This window comes from Podarcis bocagei, assembly GCF_964188305.1.
Source record: "Podarcis bocagei genome assembly, chromosome: 3".
NCBI lineage: Eukaryota > Metazoa > Chordata > Lepidosauria > Squamata > Lacertidae > Podarcis > Podarcis bocagei.
In genome coordinates, this window is record NC_138127.1 from 110150008 (window position 1) to 110172183 (window position 22176).

At 43.9% G+C, this 22176-nt stretch overlaps 1 protein-coding gene across 17 annotated transcripts in view; it reads right to left on the reverse strand.

Annotated features, from left to right (window-relative positions):
• OTOF (otoferlin) overlaps positions 1-22176 on the reverse strand; it is a 218315-nt gene that overhangs the window by 27381 nt on the left and 168758 nt on the right. For 9 of the 17 annotated variants that reach the window (XM_081188311.1, XM_081188320.1, XM_081188314.1 and 6 more), the window contains 7 exons: positions 19109-19239; positions 18337-18366; positions 15907-16041; positions 13765-13831; positions 10487-10653; positions 8149-8283; positions 6864-7001 (listed from right to left, as the gene is read on the reverse strand). In XM_081188311.1, the coding sequence (XP_081044437.1) occupies positions 6864-7001; positions 8149-8283; positions 10487-10653; positions 13765-13831; positions 15907-16041; positions 18337-18366; positions 19109-19239 (803 nt within the window). The remainder of the gene's footprint in view (positions 1-6863; positions 7002-8148; positions 8284-10486; positions 10654-13764; positions 13832-15906; positions 16042-18336; positions 18367-19108; positions 19240-22176) is intronic. The other 8 variants (XM_081188322.1, XM_081188312.1, XM_081188323.1 and 5 more) reach the window with 3 other exon arrangements.

The following is a 22176-nucleotide window of genomic DNA, read 5'->3' on the forward strand; positions in this document are numbered from 1 at the left end:
TTCTACCGGTCCACTATGGAAAGTGTCCTTTCCTAGTGCATCACGGTGTGGTATGCTGGTTTGACATCATCTGATAGGAAGTGCCTACAGAGGGTGGTGAATACAGCACAAGATATTATGGGCTGTCCCGTGAATCCGCTGGATGAAATAGCAGAAGAACGTCGAGGAAACTTCTCAGGGATGATTCACACCCTGGCCGGCACTTTCTTGATCTCCTGCCCTCAGGCAGAAGATATATATATATATTTTATAATAATTTTTTATTGCTTTTTTTTTCCAAGGTCAGAATACATCGTCAGTAACACAACAAAAGCGGTTTTACAAAGAAAAGAAGAAATTATAGAAGAAAATTCACTTTTTCAAATCAATTTTCATGATCAACCGGACTTCCCCACGTCCTCCATCCCCTGCTTTCTTTACAATAAAAATAAACAGCAAATTAATACCTTAATTCAAATGTTTTTGTGTTTTCATTTAATTATATAGTCTGCAATTTATACTTTTCTAAATCATAACTTAGTTTCCATCATTTACCAATCTCATTACTGAAGCATGTTTTTCCCAAAAGCTTAGCAAATTCTCAACATTCATGTAACTTATAGTGTTTTTGTAAATAGTCCTTAAATTTTTTCCAGTCCTCTTCCACTGCCTCTTCTCCCAGTTCTCGGATTCTGCCTGTCATTTCGGCTAGTTCCATGTAGTCCATCAGCTGCGAATGCCATTCTTCCAGCGTGGGTAACTCCTGTGCCTTCCAGTATTTGGCTATAAGAATTCTTGCTGCTGTAGTTGCATATAAAAAGAAGGTTCTATCTTTCTTTGACACTCTCTGGTCCACAATGCCCAGGAGGAAGGCCTCTGGTTTCTTATGAAAGGTATACTTAAACACCTTTTTCAGCTCATTGTAAATCATTTCCCAAAAAGCCTTCACCCTCGGGCATGTCCACCAGAGGTGAAAGAATGTTCCTTCAGCCTCCTTACATTTCCAACATTTATTATCAGACAGATGATATATCTTTGCAAGTTTGACTGGGGTCATGTACCACCTGTATACCATTTTCATAATGTTTTCTTTTAAGGCACTACATGCCGTGAATTTCATACCGGTGGTCCACAACCTTTCCCAGTCTTCTGACATAATGTTGTACCCAATGTCTTGTGCCCATTTTATCATAGCTGATTTAACTGTCTCATCTTGAGTGTTCCATTTAAGCAGCAAGTTATACATTCTTGAAAGCACTTTCGTCTTAGGTTCAAGTAGTTCTGTCTCTAATTTTGATTTTTCCACCTGGAAACCAATTTTTTTATCTTTTTTAAAAATCTCTAAAATTTGGGCATAATGAAACCAGTCTCGCACCTTTCCTTTCAATTTTTCAAAACTCTGCAACCTCCAGGTATCACCATCTCTTTCTATTATCTCACAGTATTTTACCCAGCCACTCTCCATGTTCCGTAGTTTTATAGCCTTAGCCTCCATCGGTGATAACCACCTCGGAGTCTTACTTTCAAGTAAGTCCTTATATTTAGTCCAGACAATGAATAGAGCTTTCCTGACAATATGGTTTTTAAACAGTTTGTGAAGCTTTACCTTGTCGTACCACAAATATGCATGCCACCCAAAAGCATTACTATGCCCTTCCAGATCTAGGACATCAGTGTTTTCTAACAAAAACCAGTCCTTCATCCAGCAGAAGGATGCAGCTTCATAATACAATCTTAAGTCCGGCAGGGCAAACCCCCCTCTTTCCTTTGCATCTGTTAATATCTTAAATTTTATTCGGGGCTTTTTGCCCTGCCAGACAAACTTCGCAATATCCCTCTGCCACTTTCCAAAACATTCCACTCTGTCCACGATCTGGAGGGTTTGAAACAAAAACAACATTCTTGGCAATACATTCATCTTAACTGCTGCAATTCTTCCCGACAAGAAAAGTTTCAATCTTGACCAAGTTTCTAAGTCCTTTTTGATTTCCGACCAGCATTTTTCATAATTATCCTTAAATAAATTCAAATTTCTCCCAGTCAGGTTAACCCCCAGGTATTTCACTTTTGTAACCACATTTAATTCTGTTTCCTTCTGGAACCCATCTATTTCTGAAGGTGTCAAGTTTTTTGCCAGAACCTTGGTTTTTTGTTTGTTCAACTTGAATCCCGCCACCCGACCAAACTCAGAAATTAGTTCTAAAGCTCTTTTTGTGCTGGTTTCTGGCTCCTGTAATGTCAAAACCAAATCATCTGCAAAGGCCTTCAGTTTATATTGTTTTTCTCCGACCTGTATTCCTTCCACCAGCTGGTCCCTCCTAATCAGATTCAGCAACACCTCCAGGACAGAAATAAATAACAAGGGTGATAGGGGGCACCCCTGTCGTGTCCCTTTTTCAATTTTAAATTCCTCTGTCACCACACTGTTTACTATCAATTTAGCCTTTTGTTCTGAATAAATTGCTTCGATACCATTTTGAAACGCCCTTCCCACTCCCATCCCTTCCAAATTTTTCTTCATAAATTTCCAAGATATGTTGTCAAAGGCCTTCTCCGCGTCTATAAAAATCAAAGCTGCTTTCGTATTCATATTTGTCTGTAGTAACTCCAAAACATCAATAATATTCCTAGTGTTATCAGACAAATGTCTACCCGGGAGAAAGCCTGCTTGGTCCTTATGAATTACTTCATTCAAAACTTTTTTCAGTCTGTTTGCTAAAATATCAGCAAAAATTTTGTAATCCACATTTAGGAGTGAGATGGGACGATAATTCTTAAGTTGAGTCTTTTCAGATTCCAATTTTGGTATCAGGGTGATGAATGCCTCTTTCCACGATTCTGGTGCCCCCTTCCCTTCCAAAATCTGATTACATACCTCCATTAGTGGCTGTATCAAATATTCCTTCAGTATCTTATAGTATTTGGAGGTAAGTCCGTCTGGGCCTGGGGATTTGCCTGTTTGCATGTTCTGAATGGCACTTTCAATTTCCTGTTGTGTTATTTTATAGTTCAGGGCTGTTTGTTTGTCTTGTGTTAGCTTTTGAAGGCCATGACTTTTTAAGAAATTATTTATTTCAATCTCTGCTTGGGGTCCTTGGGTATAGAGTTTTTTAAAATATCTCTGGAAACACTTTCTAATTTCTTCTGGTTTCTGAATACATTCACCTTCGACCTCCAGATTGGTAACAAAGTTCAATTTTTGTCTCTTTTTCAGCTGCCATGCCAGCAGCTTCCCACATTTGTTTGCCGATTCAAATGATCTTTGTTTCATCTGTTTAATTTTCCATTCAATTTCTTGGTTTATCAATTTCGTATATTGTGTTTGGTAGAATTTTATTTCTCTTAAAACTTCTTTTGATTTTGGATTTAGTCTCAGCTTTTTCTCTCCATCTCTTATTTTGTCCAGAATCTTGTCCTTTTTACCATTCCATAGTTTTTTTCTTGATGGTGTTCTGTTGTATCAGGAACCCTCTCATAACAGCTTTACTCGCGTCCCAGATTATTTTCTTTTCCACCGAAGTATTCAAATTTATTTCAAAATAGTCTTTCAACGTTTTTTGGGCCTTCTTCAGGATCTCCTGATCTCTAAACAAGTGGTCATTCATTCTCCATCTGAAGGATCCAGCTGGTGTGAGTCTCAAGTCCATTTTCAAAGCGTTATGGTCGGAGCAAGTTTTAGGGCAGATCTCTATTTTTCTTGTCTTAGGTGCCAGTCCTCTAGATATCCAGATTTGGTCGATTCTTGTCCAAGATAGGTGGGCCTCAGAAAAGAATGTTCCCTCCTTACCTAGAGGGTTCTTTGTCCTCCAAATATCAATCAAGTCCATATTGTCTGTCAGTTCAAAAAAAGTCTTTGGGAGTCTGCCATCTTTGTTCAAATTTTGGTTTTGTGACTTATCCATGTAAGTGGAGACTACCCCATTCATATCTCCCATCAAAATGATGTTGGTATAGTCAATGTGGTCCAGCATTATCTCATGCAGCCTCTTATAGAATTCCGATTTCCCATCGTTTGGTGCATATATTCCAACTATCAAAAAATTTTCTCCTTGTGATTGTATTTCAATCGCCAAAATTCTTCCTTGTTCATCTTTAAACACCAATTTTGGTGCTAGGCTCTCCTTTGCATAGATCACTACTCCTCTTTTTTTAACCTTGTCTGATGAAATAAATTCTTGGCCTAGTCTCTTATTGATTAGCACTCTCCTGTGGAGCCTAGTCACATGTGTTTCTTGAAGGCAAATGACGTCCAATTGTTCTTTTCTCAATATATGAAAGATTTTTTTCCTTTTCTCGGGAGAGTTTGCACCATGAATATTCCAACTAAGAAGCTGCAGAGACATCCTGGATCAATTTATTCACCAGTAGGAGTGTCTCCTTTGTCTTCTTTATCTGGAGGTGGAACCGGGTTGAGGCCAAACGAAGGAGGTGGCCAGGCTCCTGCTACTCCTTTCCGAAGGTCCTCCCCGTGGTCGTTTAGGAACTTTTCTTGCTCTTCTGCTGTTCTAATTCTTACCTTCCTTCCTTTCAAGGTAAAGGATAGTCCTTGAGGGAATTCCCACCTATAAGGGATTGTGTTGTTTCTCAATAAGCTTGCTAGGTCTTTATATGTAGCTCTTAAGTCCAGTAGTTGTTTTGGTATGTCTCTGAAGATTTCTGCCGTCTTTCCCTGTATCACCAATGAATTTTTAAAGTGCAGGCCGAGTATGTTATCCTTTTCTTGCTTAGATCTCAAAATGATCAGGCAGTCTCTTGGTTTATCCTTCTTGACCACTCTTCCTAGTCTGAAAGCGGTGACAATTTTAAAGTCCTTCTCTTCTGCCAATCCCCAGAACTTGGATATTTCTGTTGTCAGGAAGCTAATCAAGTCCTCTTTTTCTAGTTCTGGGATATTTCTAAGCCTCAGATTGCTTTCCCTGTTTTTCAGTTCTGCCAGGGACAGGTACACTTGCTGTTCAGTAACCTGTCTACTCAGTGGTCTTACCTCCCCTCTTAATTCCTCTATCTTCTTTTTATTTTCGTCTGCTTTTGTATTGACTTCCTCGACTAGTTTTCTGTTTTCTGTTGTAGTCTTTTCAATATTGCCTATTGCCTGTGTATTCTTCGTGACTTGGTCTGTCAATTTATTGATTGAAGCTGTCACCTGGTCAAATTTAGCAGCTTGTTCATCAAATCTAGCTGCTTGTTCATCAGCTTTCTTATTCAATGCTGCCAGTTGGTCCAATATTTCTTTGGAGACAGGATCTAACCCTCCAGCAGCCATCTCCCCAAGAGGTGGCTGTATAGATTGTCCTTCTTGCAGACCTGTCACAATTGGAACAGACGATCTACGTAGCTGCACAGGCAAAGTTGTTTGCAAAAGTTCAGTTTGTTTTGCTTTCTTTCCAGCCCTTGTTTTTGCTGCGCCACTCATTCCACAGCTGTCCCTGAGTCAAGGTCAAATTGTAAATCCCATGGGAAACAATCCAAAAGATAGTAAACATCCAGATATAAAAAGTTCCAAGTCAACCAGCAGTTCTCAGAGACTAATAGTTCTGCAATCCAGTAGGGGGAGCTCCCAAAAAAGTTAGGAAGGAAGGAAGGATGGAAAATTCCTACTATTAAGTTCCCAAAAAAAGAGCCAAATAAAATCCAAAACAGAGGGGGGAACCCTCCACATTCAGTTTTAACTGCAGAGAATAAAGATTCTTGGCAAAGGTGCATGCAACAGTTCCTCTTTTTTTGCCACTACAAAGTAGCCCAATATAACTTTATATTTATATACAGTTACCGCAGTCCGATGTTACTTGTATCCAGGCAGCCCGGGAGCCAGGCTTCGTAACTTTGTAATCCACAAAAAAAAATAGAAAGAGGAGCCACAGTCTTTGTCCACTTGTAAAGCTGTTATCACTTTTTTTTAGATTTTAAACAATCCAAACCGAATTTGCAAAGGAAACTCCAACTTCTTTTAACCTCCTTTCAAAGCTTCCGCTTTAGAAAAGTCTTTGCTCGATACTTTAAACAGAGCCGGAAGACTGACTTCCTTTTTAGCGTCTCCCGCTTTCAGCCAAATTTCGCCAGATTAGGTTCAAATAAAGCCTCAGGTTTCTTACTCACGAGTAAGTTGTTTCAGTTCAGTTGTTCAAGGAAGAAAGGTCAGCGCTGATCAGCAGCAGCCGCGCGGCTTTGCTTCCGCGGAAAGAGCGATGGATTCACAGCACCGCTACCCCCTCCACGTTCCGATACCCCTTACGGGGTCTCTTCTGCGTTTCCGAGGTCGCTTCTGGTGCCCGCCGAACCCCACGGCCACGGGCTCACTCTACCCGTGGTTTCTCTAAGTGGGTCGTCGCTGTGCCGCAGCGCACGACCCTTTTCCGCGGAGCCCCTCCTCAGCAACTGAAGAGGACCGCCATTGCTGAACGCGCCGCCTCCGGAAGTCCCTCAGGCAGAAGATATAGAAGCCTGATTAGTCGCACCAACAGGGTAAAGAATAGCTTCTATCCTGGGCTGTTAGGTTGCTGAATGAAAAGATAAGAACAGGGCAACTGACTTTTGGGTTTGGTGGGTGTGCGTCAGTAAACGAGGGGAATTAAGACTAAGAGAGCTGAGTGGGGGGTGCTCGTGTAATCTCACTGTATACAAGTTGTACAAGTGACAATAAAGTATTTCAATTTCTCCTTTTCTCTAGACTAAAAAGTCCCAAACACCACAAGCTTTCTTCATACAGGAGCCGCTCCATCCCCTTGATCATTTGGGCGGCTCTTTTCTGAACTTTCCCCACACCTACAATCTCCTTTTTGAGGCGAGGCAAACAGAACCTGGCTGGGGGTAGCTCAATGGAATCAAATGCTTGGAGCTGGAAGGGCTGTAAGAGGAAAGAGAAAACCGTGTGTCCATCTGCTTACCCTCACCACGTAGACCCGGACCAGCACGTTGATGGGGTCGTTGCTTGGGATGCCCTGGAACATGCCGAAATTTGGATCATACCCCGCCTCTTTGGTGATGTCATCAGGGAGTGGCACTTTGTAGACGCACATGGAGCCCTGCAAGAAAAAGGGGGAGGATGAGGAGATGTTTTAATCTGGTTTAAAGGGAATCCAGGCCTGGGCAAAGCAATAATAATAATATTTTTTTATTTATACCCCACCCATCTGGCTGGGTTTCCCCAGCCACTCTGGGCGACTCCCAACAGAATTAAAAGCACAATAAACCATCAAACATTAAAAGCAAAAAGGGAGCACGGCCGAATCACAGGCTCAGAGATTGTGAGGGACTCGTAAGGGTCATCTAGTCCAACCCCTCTGCAGTGCAGGAATTGCAGCTGAAGAATCCCTGTGGCATGTGGCCTCAAAACCTCTCTCTCTCGTGTTTTGCTGCACCAGAATAATGGCACCAGGAATAACAGACCCCCAGCTCCACGTGGAAAATGCAGGTTTGAAATCAGAAAAATTGAAAATGTCTATCCTTCCAGGTTTGTCAGCTTGTTTAAGATAGCTCTGTGTATTTTTATTCAGTCATTCAGACAAAGTAATAATCATAAATGAATAAGAATAAAAATGTGCACCCCACCACTGAGACCATTCCATTGTAACTATCCAACCTCCCAAAATTTCATCACCTCTTACAATGGTTTGACCCCTTTCCATTTTAACAAGGCAAATTCTACAAACACCTTCCATATCTCCTCAAAACCATTTCTCCTGCATATTCCCCATCTTACCTTAATGGCACGTGTTAATTTATCGTTAATAGCTATATCCCACACCTCTTTATACCATTCTTCTATTTTATATTCACCTTGCCCCTTCCACTTCCTAGCTATAATAATTCGTGCAGCTGTCAATAAATTTGTGTGCAAGTCCTTCACAGCCTGTGAACCTACCACCCCATCATAAATTCAAAATAATGCTACCTCTGGACTTTCGGTCAGCTTTAACCCCGTGATTTCTTTTATCTTCTTAAACACCCTTTGCCAGAAAAATTGTACATATTGACACCTCCACCACATGTGAACATAATTCCCTGTTTTCTGGCATCCGTATTTTCAAATCCTTTCCAATGTGAAGGGAGGGCGGGAGGACCACCCCCCATTTCTAGATGTATAGAGGCATCGCATCTCCCAAGAGAGGACCATAAACTGTTCTGAATCTGCTGTGTGTGGGGGTTGCAGATGCCAGCCCCCCAACTCGCCTTGAACCTGCCCACGATGCGATCCTCATCAGCTGCATGGTCATCGTCGTCGCCAATCTTCCCCCGAAAGAGGTTGAAAGTGTGCAGCCAGTCCTCAAAGTAGTCAAACTCCGTCTCCAGCTCTTTGGGGAACACCTGGAGAAAAGGTGACAATGAACCCGGGAAAGCAACAGCAAAGCATGCGAAGTAATAATAATAATAATTGCTCTTTGTTGTATTTCTCCATTTCATAACCTCTTGATGGCAAAAGAAGCCCCCAAACCTCAAAGCAATTTACAAAAATGATAAAATCAAGCAAAATTTTAGAGCAATGTTTTCAAGCATTCCAATATTTAAGATTCAGGTAGGTAGCCGTGTTGGTCTGACACAGTTGAAATATATATATATATATATATATATATTGTCCAGTAGCACCTTAGAGACTAACTAAGTTTGTTCTTAGTATAAGTTTTCGTGTGCATGTACATTTCTTCAGATACCAAGAAGAAACTTAGTTGATCTCTAACATGCTCCTGGTCTCTCTCTCTCTCTCTCTCTCTCTCTATATATATATATATATGTAGGTAAAGGGACCCCTGACCATTAGGTCCAGTCGTGACCAACTCTGGGGTTGCGGTGCTCATCTCGCTTTACTAGCTGAGGGAGCCGGCGTACAGCTGTTGAATGGTTACTTTAAATGTAAAGGTTCATCATTGTTCCACCCAATGTGTATGTCTTTAAGGGGCCAGAGCAAAATAACGAGACCCAGCTTTACAGCTGTGAAACATAGCAGGTGCTGCTTGTTGGCTTTTTGCAGTATGGTAGCGCTGCAGAGAGCTTGCTGGGGAGACCATGCATTAAAAAGGGACTCAAAAATAACTTAAAGAAGGTTTTAATAAGAAAAACAAAAACTCCATTTACACTAAATACATCAACAAACCAGACCCAACCACCAACCCATCCCCCAGGGTAATGGGAGAGCTAGGTGCTGCTCCTTATATACTACACCCAGATGCTGACACACCTTAATCAAATACAACTCAGCAGCACCTGCTACGTTTCACAGCTGTAAAGCTGGGTCTTGTTAGTTTGCTCTGGCCCTTGCTCTGGCCCCTTAAAGACACAGAAATGGAGTGGAACAATGATGAACCTTTACATTTAAAGAAACAATTCAACACTGCTGAGTTGTATTGATTAAGCAGTGTAGTATATAAGGAGCAGCACCTAGCTCTCCCATTACCCTGGGGGATGGGTTGGTGGTTGGGTCTAGTTTGTTGATGTATTTAGTGTAAGTGGAGTTTTTGTTTTTGTAATTAAAACCTTGTTTAAGTTATTTTTGAGTCCCTTTTTTAATGCATGGTCTCCCCAGCAAGCTCTCTGCAGAGTTACTATACTGCAAATAGCCAACAACAGCTTCCGGGTCATGTGGCCAGCATGACTAAGCCACTTCTGGCGAACCAGAGCAGCGCATGGAAACGCCGTTTACCTTCCCGCCAGAGCGGTACCTATTTATCTACTTGCACTTCGGCGTGCTTTCGAACTGCTAGGTTTGCAGGAGCAGGGACCGAGCAACGGGAGCTCACACCATCACTCAGCCAGCTCAGCCCAGCCCCCTTCCTTCTTTACACAAAACAAATGAGTCGGTGAGCAGAGGTGCCCCTTCTGCCATCACGGGGTGAGCTCCTGTTGCTCGGTTCCTGCTCCTGCCAACCTAGCAGTTCAAAAGCACATCCAAGTGCAAGTAGATAAATAGGTACCACTCTGGCGGGAAGGTAAACGGCATTTCTGTGCACTGCTCTTCTTCCAGATTAGGATTACCATACATCCCGAATTTCCAGAATATAATCCTCATAAACAGCGTCTGGATGGAAATTGCTGAGATGTCCAGGAAAATGTGGGCGTACGGCAGCCCATGTCGGCAGTGTACAGGTGAAACTCGAAAAATTAGAATATCGTGGAAGAGTTTGTTTATTTCAGTAATTCAGCTTAAAAGGTGAAACTAATATATGAGATAGACTCATATATATAATATCACAATTATAACAAATAAAGGCTTGACATATCTCGCTTTGCATGTCATGTATTAGTTTCACCTTTTAAGCTGAATTACTGAATTTTCCACGCTATTCTAATTTTTCGAGTTTCACCTGCAGATTTTCATTTTAAAAATAGCTTTTAAAAAAACTCAACAACGTTTGAGTCCGGATCTTCACTTTTTGAAATATGCATTAGGTTATAGAATACACCTGCAAAGGAAAAAATAAAAACCCCAGTCTGGAGGGGCCCTCAGGGGGCAGAGCTAACCCCCCCCCCCCATAAATCCACGCTTCTGATGCAAGTGGGATCTGGCACAGCTCACCTTAAGCTCATCAATCTTCTGCTTGTTCTTCTTCTCGGGACCCTCGGATGTCGGCGGCTGCCCCTGTTGCTGCTTCTTCTTCCTGTCTTCCTTGGGGGCCTTGACTTTCTCTTTGGTCTTCCCTTGGCCCTTGGAGCCTTTCATGGGAGAGTCATCGAGTCTGATTTCTGAGCCCCCCAAGGGAACCAGTGGCAGGTGGCGTATGGGGAGGGCAGGTGCAGCAAAGGCGGGAGAGGAGAAACAGAAGGAGCAGCCGTGATGTGCATGAAAGCTGACAGACAGCCGCTAGCAAACCAATTTTTGCCGTTCCTAAAAGGGTCCCTTCCTACTGAGGCTTGGGGGAGACCACCAGCCCTTGCTATTAGTGTCTCAGGTACCATGCTGAAAAGGGCTGCACAGGTGAGGAATAGTGGGAGCGCCCCCCTTGCTCCCAATCAGGATCCTAGAAAAAACCCACCAAGAACTCTGGCCAATATACCGTATTTTTCGCTCTATAAGACTCACTTTTTCCCTCCTAAAAAGTAAGGGGAAATGTGTGTGCGTCTTATGGAGCGAATGCAGGCTGTGCAGCTATCCCAGAAGCCAGAACAGCAAGAGGGATTGCTGCTTTCACTGCGCAGTGATCCCTCTTGCTGTTCTGGCTTCTGAGATTCAGAATATTTTTTTTCTTGTTTTCCTCCTCCAAAAACCAGATGCGTCTTGTGGTCTGGTGCGTCTTACAGAGCGAAAAATACGTTAAGTTTCAAAAGTGGGAGTGGTCCCTACTCGCAAATCAAACGCACAAAAAAGCCCAATATACACGTTCATCTACCCACACTTAGGTGAGGAATCATATGTATATATGCTGCTTTAGAGTTTTTAATTTGATCCAACACATGTAATTATATTTGTTATTTCCAGGCATTATCTCTGAGAAATGTAGAAAATAACAGGACATATTTATACAAATTCTTCAAACTTACACGGCACCTTAAAAATTAGGTAAGGAACCAAATGCTGCGTAATACTGTTTTATGATTTATGATAATTTAGAATTTTAATGTATTTTCATGTAATGTTTGATACTTCCAGCCGATGAAGGTGAATACATCGAAACAGGGCCCTGTCCTGGTTTCTGATCCATAATTGACTTCTGACTTCTGCTCAGTGATTGAAACTAAGATCTTCACGTCAAATCTTATTATGGACTAATATGAACTTATCTCTACTCATAAACTCTTATCTTTAATACTGTAACAAATTATTGTGTTATACATATCCTTATGAGTTTGAGTATCTCTATTTAAGTTTGTAATCCTTGTCAGAATACATACTTTTGAATGGATTAGTTTTTGTTACAATTGACTATTGATTTGTGAGTAGGGACCACTCCCACTACTGAAACTTATACAGGCCACAGTTCTTGGCGTGCTTTTTTCTTGGTATATTTAATAACAAGAACTCCAACTTATTTAATGTCCCGATCAGGATCCTGACACTTCCCGGGGGCAGTGGGACAGTATAGATTTGGAACAGCGGTTCGCAGAGGGGCATAGTTCAGAAGACAACAGTTGGGAAGAACTGGGTGGTGAACAGCTAGGAGAAGAAGAACCGGGAGAGAGAGAGTTAACAGACTCCGGTTCGCCAGAAAGTGTCCAGCCGATCTGTACAAGGTCACGGAGATTACATAAGGTAGCTGCACAGAAGGCGCAGTGGTTGCGAGATCAGGTTGCAAGATGAGTAAGTGACTCAGGAGGAAAGTGGGGGTAAACCTTAACTGGGAGCACCTGCGCTCCAATAATGGACTCTTTGCTCTTCCACTGTGATCATTAAAATCTCTTTCAATGGTAAGAGACTATTTTTGCTTTGTTCTGCTCATCCGCGGTCAAAGAGAGGGACGAAACCGCTTCCCCAAAGCCTGAAAGAATGCTTCGATTCATTGGGAGGGAGGTGTTCGTGGTTTCTCTTGGAAGTTTGGGTGCAACTCAGCTTGCAGGAAAAGGGTCTGCATGGGGTCTAAACAGAGTATGGGACCCCCAGAACTATCCCTGTACCTTTAACCTCTTTGCTGACCTCTCTATCTCTCCTTCGAGGTTTAGAGGGGTACACATTGTGTTGCGTTCCCTTTACAACTTTCTGCTCCTCCTGACACTTTCTTGGGACCTCAAGGCAGGAGGAGGGAACTTTCTGATTCTGCATCAGACGGTGTCGGATCACAGAAGCCCCCCCCCCCAGCCTTCCCCAAGACATCTGACATGCCCAGCTCCAAAGTCCAATTCTGCCAACTTTCATCGCCTCTTTGCCAGTGATGGGTTGATGACAGGAAAACTGAGGGAGGTGGGGGGACCATGCAGAGAGGGAGACAGAAAGTGCCCAAACCTTTGCTTTTGGGCAGTTGGCAAAGAGAAAGAGAGAGGAATGAGTGGAAGGTGGCACAAACACTCTGCAGATGGTACCATGGAAGGGGCCTGCGCTGAACTCTTTTCACATGCATTAAAATAAAATAAAATGTGATGGCACAACAGTTTCCTCGAAGGTGGAAATGGGGAATTAATTTTCAACAGTTCTCAATGTTTCTAAAGTTCAGGTACTTGCATTTTGTTTCAGCTCTAGGAGAGGAGCTCATTTTTTGGGGGGGGGGAGATTTGGAGAGGGCAAATCTCTCTGTTTCATAATTTTGGAACATTTACACATTTAATAAATACCAATACTACAGCCTTTTACGTGGGTCTGTGGGATGGGGGAGTTGTTGTTTAGTTGTTTTCGTTTTAATTATTGACTTGTGTTTTTCATCTTGTGTATTGTTTTGTGAACTGCCCTGAGAACTTGTGACGAAGGGCGGCACATAATAATAATAATAATAATAATAATAATAATAATAATAATAATAATGCGCCGCTTGATGGGGAAAAAGAACCCAAACAAATCTCAAAGCAATTAAACCCTGCTCTCCTCCTGGTTTACTGGTCCTCTGCTAAACCTGAAGCAGTTTGCAGATGTTTTGCATGGAACGAAAGCGAAACTCCTTTCAGGAGAGCCCTTGTTTTCACAGCTGCATGGCTGATCAAGCAGCCCAGAGTTGAAGGGCTGCCTGTTCCTGGAACTGCAGTGAGAAGGAAGGCTTGACCTGTTAATTTCTGCCTGCTCTCCAGCTGTGGAAGGTGTAGGATCTGTCAGCAAGTGGGGCTTTCCTTGTAGTTTGAATTCCCCAAACATTACAGGTTGTTGGGGGTGGGGATTAACTCTCCTATCTAATCCCCCTTTCATTTCTTTGAACTCCAGATTTCCAAAAAAATTACCCTCAGACATATCCATCTCCTCCTTCTCCTCCGCTTCGGCCGCAGCCGCCTCCTGCTGTCGAAGCAGCTAGAAAAAGGAAGTTAAAGGAAGGTCACACAACAATGTAGATGTTATAAGCTATAACATCTATGTTCATAAATGTACAAGGCAAACACATACATAAGTATATAAACCACGTGTCTGAAATAGTACAAGAGAACAATTTCTAAAGCCATTTTGACTCTTTCAGTAACCTCAAATATTCCTCTGCAGTTTGGATGGAAATGCCTCACCCGTTGTCTCTGTGCTCACAAATCCTGCCTTAAGGGCACATTAGGCTATGAATAGGGTGAGCCTGTGACCTGGACTCAGGAATTTAGTATTTATCATCACAAAAGAATGCTGCAATCACAGCTAAGGCAGCCCTTCCATATGATAGAATACACCATGGGTAGGCAGACTAAGTCCAGGGGACCGGATCTGGCCCAACCGCCTTCTCAATCCGGCCCATGGACGGTCCAGGAATCAACGTGATTTTACATGAGTAGAATGTGTGCTTTTATTTAAAATGCATCCCTGGGTTATTTGTGGGGCACAGGAATTCGTTCCTTTTTTATTTTCCAAAATATACTCTGGCCTCCCACAAAGTCTGAGGGACAGTGGACCGGCCCCCTGCTGAAAAAGTTTTCTGACCCCTGGAATACACAGCCAAGAAGGGCATTGAATTATAGAACTGTAGAGTTGGAAGGGACCCCAAAGGCTATCTAGTCCAACCCCTTGCAATGCGTGCTGGAATGAAGTGTGTTCCGGCAGCATTCATTGCACAGAAGCCCCGGAGGAATTTGGTGGCATGTGACCAAGCCGGCCTAACAATATGGGAAGAGCCAAGTATATCTCATCTGGAATTAGAATTAGCTTTGTTTTGCAGAATCGGAGAACGGCTCTTGTGTTGAAGGAATGGGTTTCTGTGCAGTCAGTCTGAAACGGGACCCCAAACCCCCATTTTCCTTCTCCAAGGGAGCATTTCTAAAATGCATTAACTTGAGCACTTGAGTCAATGTATAAACAGAAAACCAGCTGTATATACAAGTGCTCAAAGCCCTCTCCTTTATCAGTCCGTGATGGCAATGGATGGCCTTGCCAGTTCCGAGTGGAACAGGGATGGCACATCTGGGTCTTATCTTACATCCTGACCACAGACGCACAGACCTTGAACCACAGTTCAAGAAGGACACTGACAAACTGGAACGTGTCCAGAGGAGGGCAACCAAAATGGTCAAAGGCCTGGAAACGATGCCTTATGAGGAACGGCTAAGGGAGCTGGGCATGTTTAGCCTGGAGAAGAGGAGGTTAAGGGGTGATATGATAGCCATGTTCAAATATATAAAAGGATGTCACATAGAGGAGGGAGAAAGGTTGTTTTCTGCTGCTCCAGAGAAGCGGACACGGAGCAATGGATCCAAACTACAAGAAAGAAGATTCCACCTAAACATTAGGAAGAACTTCCTGACAGTAAGAGCTGTTTGACAGTGGAATTTGCTGCCAAGGAGTGTGGTGGAGTCTCCTACTTTGGAGGTCTTTAAGCAGAGGCTTGACAACCATATGTCAGGAGTGCTCTGATGGTGTTTCCTGCTTGGCAGGGGGTTGGACTCGATGGCCCTTGTGGTCTCTTCCAACTCTATGATTCTATGATTCTAGGTCTGACAAGAGACCCGGAAACGGCGCCAGGAGTTCTCTTAGAGTTGGTGACCTTCTTTCCCCAAGATAAGAGTATAGGAACAGGAACAGGAACAACCTTTTATGGTCAAGAGTACCGGAACAGGAACATCTGTTTATGGTCATGGATGTCTACTTACGTGTATGAGCTGACGTGGTTGGATTCCTGGGGAAGGGGGAAGAGGGTGCCTGGAGAATATATATACTGCATGAAATTTCTCATTTCTTTGGACTTGCTGTGGACTGACCACGCAAGTGCCTTCTGCTATCCGGAGAGCAGAATAAACTCTTTCTCAGAATCAACCTTGGTGTCGTTAGACTTCCTTTCTGCCTCCAGAGAGCAACGCAGACCCCACCAGTCGGTAAAGTCTAAGAAGGCTTCAGTGTGGCTTCCTGCTCCATATTTTGCACCAGCTTCTCTTGATCGCCACCTGCCAACCACTCACCTCCTTCATCGTCTCGATGGAAGCAAAATACTTGGACCACCAGTCCAGCATGCTCTCGTCAGGCTCATCGTCCTCCTCCTCCTCTGCACCCCCTTTCTTCTTCTTTTTCTTCTTCTTCTCCTTCTCTTCTTCCGACTGCAAAATAATGGGGAAGAGGAGGGTGACAGAGACGCGGTCAGAGGTTCTGGTTTTCGAACGTTTTTCGGAAGCCGAACGTCCAACATGGCTTCCACGGCTTCTGATTGAGTGCCGGAAGCTCCTGCAGCCAATCGGAAGCTGTGTCTTGCTTTTTGAACGGTTTCGGGAGTCAAATGGACTCCCAGAATGGATTAAGTTCGGCAACCAAGGTACCACCGTATAAGAAATCTGCTTTAAAAGGGTGAAACTGGATATGATGGGAGTTTCAAAACACAATTGTATGTAATCGTGATGATAAGCATTGAAGTTGGGTGGACGGGAAGTCGTTAGTATTGCAGAACAGGATCATAACCGTTGAGTGATAAAGTGTAACTTTGAATCTTGAAATAAAACAAAATATTAAAAATGAGAACAGAATGCTGGACTATTTGGGGCATTGGCCTGATCCCACAGGCTTTTCTTATGCCCGTGGTGGGATCATAGTGTTTTAAATGTGTGGCATGGCACTCGGTTTAATTCAGCCCTCGGTGCCCGGGGAGAAAGGCCTTGGACTGACAGCTAGCAAAGGCATGCGCAAGAGCTCAGTCGTCACAATAATGATCTCTGGCAAGCAAGCAGCCCAATAAGCAGCAACAACTCCCCGTCAGTTTTATGTAGTTTATTCACAAGGAAAGACACATCCAGAGAATGGCCCTCTCGCCTGCTCTCATTAGGAGAAGTTGCTCAGTCTGACTCTGTTGGGATTCACAGAATGCTGTGTGAGATAATAAGTCTGCAGGCTTGAGTTTGCTAGTAGATGCAACAGGCTGATGCAATACTTTCTATGGAGGTGCGGGGTCAGAGAGACTCAGCAGTAATGTGTTAACAGTTGATTGGCTGTCATCAGTTTAAAAGGGAAACCTGTCCAGCAGTAAAGGTGGTGGTGTAGAGGAGTGTGGTCAGAGAGAGAGATAGAGAGTCTTCCTATTTGCCTTAAGGTGCAGCCAGGTACTCTGTTTGACTGTATGAACTGCTCATATATTAGAGCCTGTAGATATTTGTACAGTGTTGCCCCGCAAGACGAATGCCTCGCAAGACGGAAAACTCGCTAGACGAAAGAGTTTTCCGTTTTGGAGGTGCTTCGCAAAACGAATTTCCTATGGGCTTGCTTCGCAAGACGACAATGTCTTGCGAGTTCCTGCTGTTTTTTTTCCCCCTCCCCCCTTTTTCTAAGCCGCTAATCCGCTTATCAGCTGATTCGATCAGCAGATAAGCCGCTAAAAGCCGCAAATAGCGCTAATAGCGCTAATCCGCTAATCCTTCAATGGGCTTGCTTCGCAAGACGAAAAAACTGCTAGACGAAGAGAATCACAGAACGGATTCTTTTCGTCTTGCGAGGCACCACTGTATCTAAATAGCTCACAATAAATATACTGCCGTGAAGAACCTGGAACTCTGAGCATTTCTGCTAAAGCACCGTGAAGAATTCGCAACAGTCCCGCCCCAAACAAGAACGCCAAAACCCCAGCTTTCTACTCCTCCCCTTCCATTTCTGAGCCTCTCCAACCTCCTCCTATGGGGACTGCATGGCTGGCCTATCTCCAGGGGCATAGCTAGCTGCTCCAGCAGCCAGAGCAGCAGGGGTGGGGTGATCCATGCACGGGGGCACGGCAATCTGCCCACAGGGATGGCGCGGCGATCTGCCCAGGGGGGTGTCACGTCAATCCGCCCAAAGGGGTCCTGCAGCAATCCGCCAGGGGGGCACCACAGCAATCCGCCTAGGGGGGTGCCATGGCAAGCTGCCCACAGAGTCCACCTGACGGACACAAGCCCCAAGCTTCTGTTTCGGGCACGCACAGGGCCCTGAGCCACCGCATCACTCCCAGGAGAGACCCATGGCTCGGGAGCGCTGCAGGCCAGTGCTGCCCCCCAAGGTGTGCTATTTTGGCACCCCCTCAGGGATGACACCCGGGGAGGCCCTCCCCCACCACCTCCACCTTTCTCCGCCACTGCCTATCTCTTCCCCAGAAGACACAGCCTCCAACCCTGGCTTATCAGCTGGTTGCCTGGCCACGCTTGGACCGACTTCCAACTCTTCCTCTCCTTGGGAGCTAGCAGCTTGTTCCCTGGGAAGGAGGGGGGCCAGACTGTCCTCTCTAAACTCAGACAGACAGCTCCCATCTACAGAGTCAGCCTCTTGCTTGCTCAGCTCAATTTCTGAGGCTGGCTCTTTCGCTGTGCTCTTGGGGGGGGGGGGGCGGGCACGTTCCTGACAGTCACCACAGAGCCAGGCATGGCACATCAGTCACTTACCACATCCACTTTCACGACCGCGTCAGAGTTCTGCCTCCGGGGGAAGGAGAGGAAAGGGGAGAAAAAGAAGCACAATTACAAAGAGGATGGCAGGCCTGCAGTTTGCAAACACTCCAACATTTCCCAGATAAAAAATAAGGACATTTCTCACTCTTCTCCACAACTGACGTTCCTCGATCTTCTATTCTCCCCCACCCAGAGCATTTCCCAACAGAAGGCAGGTCAGTGCCACCACTACTTCCCCAATGAGACACAGCAAAAACGCCTTCTCTTGTCCTGAGAAAACCTCTTAATCCCAATTTTATTTTATCTTGTGCTTTGTTAAGTTTACAAAGAGAAAAGCACTGTTGGAAATTTCCATTCCACCTTTAGTTGCAGACATGGAACTGTTACATGTCACATGTCTGTTTACATTCCAGCACAGTTTGCTGGGAACTTCAGTCGTGTATAGCTTTTGCTTTTGACTCTCTCTCTCTCTGAGGAGACGGAAAGAGAGATGACATGTTTCTTTTGTCCTGATTTATGCTTCATAAATCCGTAGCTTGTTAGTATGTTTCCAGAAGCCTCATGCCTCTTCTGTTTGCGCAGTATGCTCTGCTGATACAGTGTGCTCAGGCTTTGAAGTCTGAGTCACTGTTTTACGTCACACCAGAGGTCGGGGGTTCGTCACGGCTGGAAGGGCATGATCCAGCTGGGGGCTAGCCAGCTTTCATCTCGACCCCCGAAGGATGCCGACAAGCACACACCAATAAATACATTTTAGAAAACTTACCGCTTCCAGCTTGACCATGGTTTCCATCTTCTTGATGGGGGCCTCGGGCTCCATGTTAACCACGATTTCCCCTGTGGGGTGAGAGATGGGTCCACCGTTGGCCAGGGCTGCATAGGCACTCATGAGCTTAGCTGGGCAGAGGACAGAGAAAGAGAACCAAGCACAGAAAAAGAGGGAAAGGGAGAGAGAAGAAGGAGAAGAAGAAGATGAAGAAGAAGAAGAGGAAGAAGAAGAGAATTGTTTTAGAACAGAGGTGGCCAGAAGGCAGAGATTCTGGAGAATTCCAACGGAAACAGAAACAGAAAGTGTTTGCTTATTTGCCCTGTGTCCGGAATGGAAATCAATCCCGTGGATAGTGTTAGTTTCTGTTTGTTCCACTGTGCAGTGCTTGGAGTCACAAGACTCTGTTTACATTCCTGGGATTCCAGACTGTTGGAAGTCTCACAGAAGACAGGAGACGGATGTGATGTTACTGGTTTCCTCTTCCTTTGTTTTCCAGTTGCTCTCTGCTTTCACAGAGAGAGCATGTATATTTCTTTTCTGTCTGCGTAACTAGAAATAAAACTCTCTGCAATGTAGCTCATATTTTCTCGTCCTTCCCTGCTGCTGGATACTCTGCGTAATGAGGGAACTTGCCTGGAGCCTTATCAGAGGCTCAGGTCGTTAATCATCGTCGGAGGCGACTCCGAAGGACTCAACCGGAGGATGAGCTTTTCCAGCTCGTAGCAGAGGCTCCGACAGATAGTTGGTGGTTGTTTCAGTCTGTGAATGATACCTGTTTCCCTGGTCGCCTTGCCCCAAATATGCCCTCCTGACACCTTCCATCTTACAGGTGCTACATAATACCCATTCCACATCTTTGGAACTCCCTGCCTAGTGACATCAAGCAGGTACCTTCCCTGTACTCTTTTCGGAGCCTGATAAAAACATTTTTTAAATAAAAAAAATTAATTTGGTTTTTCAGATTAAAATTTCCCAGTCACATATCCAGCATACAGAATAGAAACAAGATTCCAAAGAATCTCCTGGACTTCTCTCCTCCCTTTGTGGATCCTTTGGTTGATTCATTTTCCTGCATCTTTTATGATAACCCAAATCTTCTACCTCTCCATTGTGTCCAAAATACACCATTAAACTACAAGTGTTTTTCCAATCCTACTAACGATTTTAACTGTTTGCAATGGCTTTTAAGATAAATTTTTAAAATTTCCCATTCCTTATTAAATCTTTGGTCTTCCTGATTTCTGATTCATTTTAGCCATTTTGGCATAATCCATCCAATTCTTCTCTGCTAGGGACTTTATCTTCTTTCAATCTCTGGACCAGTAACAACCGAGAGTAACATTCGCAGAAAAACATTTCTGTTTAGACAAGCCTACTCAGATTTCTAGAAAGTTGATGTGTTTTTAGTTTAGTGCTTTTAAAAAAAATAAATCTCTTAATTCTTTTTACTAATAATTTTATTGTTTTGATTGCTTTGTAAATCACTTTGAGTGTTATATAAATTTTATGTGAAATGAATAAATAAATTACATCCCTCCCCCATTTAAATTGTGTTCCCTTTGCAACGAAACGAATGTTTTGGAAATAATCATGGCATGAATCATGCAAAATCCCCAATTTATGCAGATTGTGCAGATAGAATAATAGAATCATAGAGTTGGAAGAGACCACCAGGGCCATCGAGTCCAACCCCCTGCCAAGCAGGAAACACCATCAGAGCACTCCTGACATATGGTTGTCAAGCCTCTGCTTAAAGACCTCCAAAGCAGGAGACTCCACCACACTCCTTGGCAGCAAATTCCACTGTCAAACAGCTCTTACTGTCAGGAAGTTCTTCCTAATGTTTAGGTGGAATCTTCTTTCTTGTCGTTTGGATCCATTGCTCCGTGTCCGCTTCTCTGGAGCAGCAGAAAACAACCTTTCTCCCTCCTCTATGTGACATCCTTTTATATATTTGAACATGGCTATCATATCACCCCTTAACCTCCTCTTCTCCAGGCTAAACATGCCCAGCTCCCTTAGCCGCTCCTCATAAGGCATCGTTTCCAGGCCTTTGACCATTTTGGTTGCCCTCCTCTGGACACGTTCCAGTTTGTCAGTGTCCTTCTTGAACTGTGGTGCCCAGAACTGGACACAGTACTCCAGGTGAGGTCTGACCAGAGCAGAATACAGTGGCACTATTACTTCCCTTGATCTAGATGCTATACTCCTATTGATGCAGCCCAGAATTGCATTGGCTTTTTTAGCTGCCGCGTCACACTGTTGGCTCATGTCAAGTTTGTGGTCAACCAAGACTCCTAGATCCTTTTCACATGTACTGCTCTCAAGCCAGGTGTCCCCCATCTTGTATTTGTGCCTCTCATTTTTTTTGCCCAAGTGCAATACTTTACATTTCTCCCTGTTAAAATTCATCTTGTTTGTTTTTGTGATAGTTATGTGAATTCTATCGGCAAGTAGACAGCGAGATGAATAACATAGCATTTGGCAGAAAGCGACCTGTTGTGGGTCAGAAAGAGCCCTGATTGTGACCAAGACAGGACAGAGATAGCTGCCTTCTTCTTACGTCCCTCCCAGAAGGTGTGATTAAAGGAAGAAAAAATGACTGGGAAAATGGAGAAGAAAATACCGGAGAGAGAACGCCTCCAAGCTTCAGAGAGAAAGCTTGCAGGGACGAGAATAAGCACACAAATATGTTGAATATTTCACCTTCTCGGTGGTGCCACCTGCCTGGGGAACACCCTCCCACCAGACGTCAAAGAGAAGAACAACTACCAAACTTTTAGAAGACATCTGAAGGCAGCCCTGTTTAGGGAAGCTTTTAATGTTTAATAGGTTATTGTATTTTAGTGTTTCGTTGGAAGCTGCCCAGAGTGGCTGGGGAAACCCAGCCAGTTGGCCAGGGTATAAATGATAAATTATTATTATTATTATTATTATTATTATTATTATTATTATTATTATTATCATCATCATCATCATCATCATCATCATCATCATCATCTAGCCCAACCCCCTGAGATGCAGGCATCTCAGCTGAAGCATCCATGACAGGTGGCCATCCAAGC